At 45.7% G+C, this 5,000-nt stretch overlaps 1 protein-coding gene across 1 annotated transcript in view; it reads left to right on the top strand.

The window, feature by feature from the left end:
• Positions 1-5,000, top strand: part of dhx36 (DEAH (Asp-Glu-Ala-His) box polypeptide 36) — a 39,847-nt gene that overhangs the window by 23,074 nt on the left and 11,773 nt on the right. Inside the window, exons 16-17 of the mRNA XM_053678170.1 lie at positions 3,492-3,609; positions 4,981-5,000. The exon at positions 4,981-5,000 is cut by the window's right edge and continues 79 nt beyond it. Of these exons, the coding sequence (XP_053534145.1) occupies positions 3,492-3,609; positions 4,981-5,000 (138 nt within the window). The remainder of the gene's footprint in view (positions 1-3,491; positions 3,610-4,980) is intronic.

The following is a 5,000-nucleotide window of genomic DNA, read 5'->3' as shown; positions in this document are numbered from 1 at the left end:
TCTCCGCGAGCGTGTGTGTTGTGCTTTGTGTGTCTGCTGCGTACGTTTTGAAGAACAGGGGAGTTGTGAAGGTGAAGTTGTGCAGAAATCACTGGAGTAAACTTCTCAAATAAAGATTTCAGTAAACCAGGTGACCTCCTCCCGCTAACACGCAGGCTTGCGTCATGTGGTCGCCATGGCAACCTGGCGGCGCTGCGTTTTTGCCAGTGCGCGATCTCGCCTCTCTCGCCTCTCTCGCCTCTCTCTCTCACTTGCTGTCTTTCTCTCTTGTGCTCTCTCTGTCTCTTTGTTTCTGTCTTTCTTTCTATCTCTCTTTTTTTCTCTCTTTCCACGTTTCTCTCTCACACTCACTCTCTGTCTCTATGTATGTATGTATGGATTTCTCTCTCGCTCTTTCTCTCTCTCTCTCTGTCTGTCTATCTATCTATCTATCTCTGTCTCTTGTGTTCTGTCTGTCTTTTTTTGCCTCTCTCTTGCACGCTCTCAATTTGCCTGTCTGTCGATTTGTTTATACATCAGTCTCTCTCTCTGATTCTCTCTCTCTCTCTCTCTCTCTGATTCTCTCTCTCTCTCTCTGATTCTCTCTCTCTGATTCTCTCTCTGATTCTCTCTCTCTCTCTCTGATTCTCTCCTCTCTCTCTCTCTGATTCTCTCTCTCTCTGATTCTCTCTCTCTCTCTCTCTGATTCTCTCTCTCTCTCTCTGATTCTCTCTCACTCTCTCTCTCTCTCTCTCTCTCTCTCTCTCTCTCTCTCTCTGATTCTCTCTCTCTGATTCTCTCTGATTCTGTCTCTCTCTCTCTCTGATTCTCTCTCTCTGATTCTCTCTCTGTCTGATTCTCTCTGATTCTCTCTCTCTCTGATTCTCTCTCTCTCTCTCTCTCTCTCTCTGATTCTCTCTCTCTCTCTCTCTCTCTGATTCTCTCTCTCTCTCTCTGATTCTCTCTCTCTGATTCTCTCTCTCTCTGATTCTCTCTCTCTCTGATTCTCTCTCTCTCTGATTCTCTCTCTGATTCTCTCTCTCTCTGATTCTCTCTCTCTCTCTCTCTCTGATTCTCTCTCTCTCTCTCTCTCTCTCTCTCTCTCTCTCTCTGATTCTCTCTCTGTCTGATTCTCTCTGATTCTCTCTCTCTCTCTGATTCTCTCTCTCTGATTCTCTCTCTCTCTCTCTCTCTCTCTCTCTCTGATTCTCTCTCTCTCTCTGTCTCTCTCTCTGATTCTCTCTCTCTCTCTCTCTCTCTCTCTCTGATTCTCTCTCTCTCTGATTCTCTCTCTGTCTGATTCTCTCTCTCTCTCTCTCTGATTCTCTCTCTCTCTCTCTGATTCTCTCTCTCTCTCTGTCTCTCTCTCTCTGATTCTCTCTCTCTCTCTCTCTCTCTCTCTCTCTGATTCTCTCTCTCTCTCTCTCTCTCTCTCTCCGATTCTCTCTCTCTCTCTCTCTCTCTCTCTCTGATTCTCTCTCTCTCTGATTCTCTCTCTCTCTCTCTCTCTCTCTGATTCTCTCTCTGTCTGATTCTCTCTCTCTCTGATTCTCTCTCTCTCTGATTCTCTCTCTCTCTCTGTCTCTGTCTCTGTCTCTCTCTCTCTGATTCTCTCTGATTCTCTCTCCTTTATACATGTTGTGTAGAACCTCTGTATGTTAACACTGCAGGATGCTGCTTTTCTTGAGCAGATGAGCCAATCCACATATGAATCTCTCATGATTGACAGTAGTGCAATTGATTATAAACTCTCTGATATTAACTGACCTGCTGGAAACCCCGCCCCCTACCCCTCCATCTTACATTATTATTCTCTTGTCTCGATGTTTTTGCTCGAATGACACAGCCCCACTGTTCCTCATGGTAAATGGAGAATGTTTTGTGTTCATTTAATATGCAATAGTCTGTCAGTGTATGCTCACCTTCGCTCAGTCATAGATGTGCCCCGTCACGCACGCTCAGCTTTTACAGAGTAACACCACCTTCTCCAGTCGAGCTGAATACAGCATGTTTTAGCTGAACACGCCTCCTTCACTAAGATGTGCGGGCATGGAGGCCACACCTCCTTCAGTAGGACGTGCCGGTGTGGAGGCCACGCCTCCTTCACTAGGATGTGCGGGCATGGAGGCCACGCCTCCTTCACTAGAACGTGCCGTGTGGAAGCCACGCCTCCTTCACTAGGATGTGCGGGCATGGAGGCCACGCCTCCTTCACTAGAACGTGCCGGTGTGGAGGCCACGCCTCCTTCACTAGAACGTGCCGGTGTGGAGGCCACGCCTCCTTCACTAGAACGTGCCGGTGTGGAGGCCACGCCTCCTTCACTAGAACGTGCCGGTGTGGAGACCACGCCTCCTTCACTAGAACGTGCCGGTGTGGAGGCCACGCCTCCTTCACTAGAACGGGCCGGTGTGGAGGCCACGCCTCCTTCACTAGAACGGGCCGGTGTGGAGGCCACGCCTCCTTCACTAGAACGGGCCGGTGTGGAGGCCACGCCTCCTTCACTAGAACGGGCCGGTGTGGAGGCCACGCCTCCTTCACTAGAACGGGCCGGTGTGGAGGCCACGCCTCCTTCACTAGAACGGGCCGGTGTGGAGGCCACGCCTCCTTCACTAGAACGTGCCGGTGTGGAGGCCACGCCTCCTTCACTAGAACGTGCCGGTGTGGAGGCCACGCCTCCTTCACTAGAACGTGCCGGTGTGGAGGCCACGCCTCCTTCACTAGAACGTGCCGGTGTGGAGGCCACGCCTCCTTCACTAGAACGTGCCGGTGTGGAGGCCACGCCTCCTTCACTAGAACGTGCCGGTGTGGAGGCCACGCCTCCTTCACTAGAACGTGCCGGTGTGGAGGCCACGCCTCCTTCACTAGAACGGGCCGGTGTGGAGGCCACGCCTCCTTCACTAGAACGGGCCGGTGTGGAGGCCACGCCTCCATCACTGAGACTGATGCAGGCAGCATGATGATTTTGAATCAGTGCAGCTGTGTCATAAGGTGTGTGTGTGTGTGTGTGTGTGAGAGAGAATGAAGCTAAAAGCTGCAGTCATTTTCTCTCCTCTCTTTGTGCTCCCTCCATAGAAGTTCAGCTAATAGCTCCAGGCCTGAAAGCCTCTTTGCTTCAGCAGTATGTAAGATTACAGAACAGGTGTAATAAGGTCTAATGTGTATGCCTTTATTCTGAACACGTGAGTGAGTGCGGGCGAGTACGTGAGATCGCATGCGAGCGAGTGCGTGTGAGAGACAGAAGGAAACTTTGCTCCCTTGAAACAAATGTAAAGCATGTCCTTTTACGGCTGAGTAGGAGTGTGATTCACATGCAGTGCAGTGACGGTCCTAATGGCCCACTCATCCTTCTTCCACACCATTTCACGTGCGCGCGCGCGTGTGCGTGTTTGAACACCGTTATGTGTGTGTGTTTTTCTGGAGTGTTTACCGCGCTGTGTGAACGGAATAATTAATCTTTTTCCTGTGTGTGTGTGTGTGTGTGTGTGTGTGTGTGTGTGTGTGTGTGTGTGTAGGGTGTCTCCAGGTAAATGCTATCACCTGTATAACGGCTTGAGGGCGAGTCTGCTGGACGCCTACCAGCTCCCTGAGATCCAGCGCACACCGCTCGAGGAGCTCTGTCTGCAGATTAAAGTACTCTCACACCACGTTTCAGACAGTTCTTTATTTATTTATTTTTTATTTATTTATTTATTTTATTTTATTTTATTTAAAACCTCACCATCAGCCAGTGTTTATTTATTTAAAAACCCGTTCAGCCGGTCTTGATTTTTTTTAAAACCCTTCTTAAATTAAATGAAAGCTTTTTCTATTTATGTCAGTCTTTTTATTCATTTTTTTAAAAAAATTATTTTAAAACCCTTATTCATCATTTGTTTTGATTTGAAAATGCCTGTTCAGCATGTTTTTGTTTGTTTGTAGTTTGTGTGTGTTTATTTAAAAAAAAAAATCAGCCGGACATTTGATGTTTATTAAAATAAACCCTTGTCAACATTTTTAAAAAAATTTATTTAAATACCCTTTGACATAATACGTTTATTATTAATATTATTATTATTATTATTATTTCTATTATTATTATTATTATTATTTTATTTAATTTTTAAACCACTTCTTTAAACAGTTTTTTTTTTGTTTATTAATTTTTTTTTTATTAAATACTTTTATTTATTTATTTATTTTTTATAATGCCATTTAAAACCCCTTTGGTGGCCAGTCTATGTTTTTGTTGTTTATTTAAAAAAAAAAAAACATTTCTCATGTAAAGTTTACTATTTTAAAGTACAGTCAGCCGGTCGTCTTGTTATTTATTTATTTATTTATTTATTTATTTATTTATTTATTATAGAGTGTTCCTGTAGTAAAAACACCGGTCGTTCGTTTCGATTTGATATAGAATCCATTCCTCAGCCTGTCTAGTTATATGAACGTCTTGTCAGCCGTCTTCTGTGTCGACGAACCCTGCTTATAAAACGTCTCCGTCTTTATTTTAGTCTCCGCATTTTTTAATAATCTAGTTAAATGTAGTATGACTTGACTAACCGAAGTTATAGCGTCTGGAGATATTGATGCCGTTACGTTCACGTCGCACCCGTCATCTCTCGACTCGGTGAAAAAGGGTTAGAAAGCCCCGCCTCCCCCCCTGTACTGTTTAATCTCCACTGTGTCCATACTGCTGTAACAGCACACTGTCACCGGTGATGCATCGTTATCTTATACATGCACGTTACCTCTCTCTCTCACACACACACACACACACACACACACTCCCGGGTGACTGTAATAGCTGAGTACAAACAAACTAATGCGTTAATGGCGATGTGTTAATCACACCCGTCTCCACTCAGCAGCATCATAATGGTGTAATGAGGCCTTTTACTGGTGTCAATTACCACCCTGGTCTCACGCACACACACCGAGAGGAGGCCCTTTGTGTCTCTGATGAGTCATACGGTGTAATTGTGTGTATCTGGGTGTGTTATTTCTGCTCTTGTGTGTCCTCAGATCCTGAAATTGGGCCCAAT

Source organism: Ictalurus punctatus, chromosome 4, assembly GCF_001660625.3.
Source record: "Ictalurus punctatus breed USDA103 chromosome 4, Coco_2.0, whole genome shotgun sequence".
NCBI classification, from domain to species: Eukaryota; Metazoa; Chordata; class Actinopteri; order Siluriformes; family Ictaluridae; genus Ictalurus; species Ictalurus punctatus.
The sequence above is the reverse complement of the archived record's forward strand: the minus strand, read 5'-3'. Positions and strand labels throughout refer to the sequence as shown.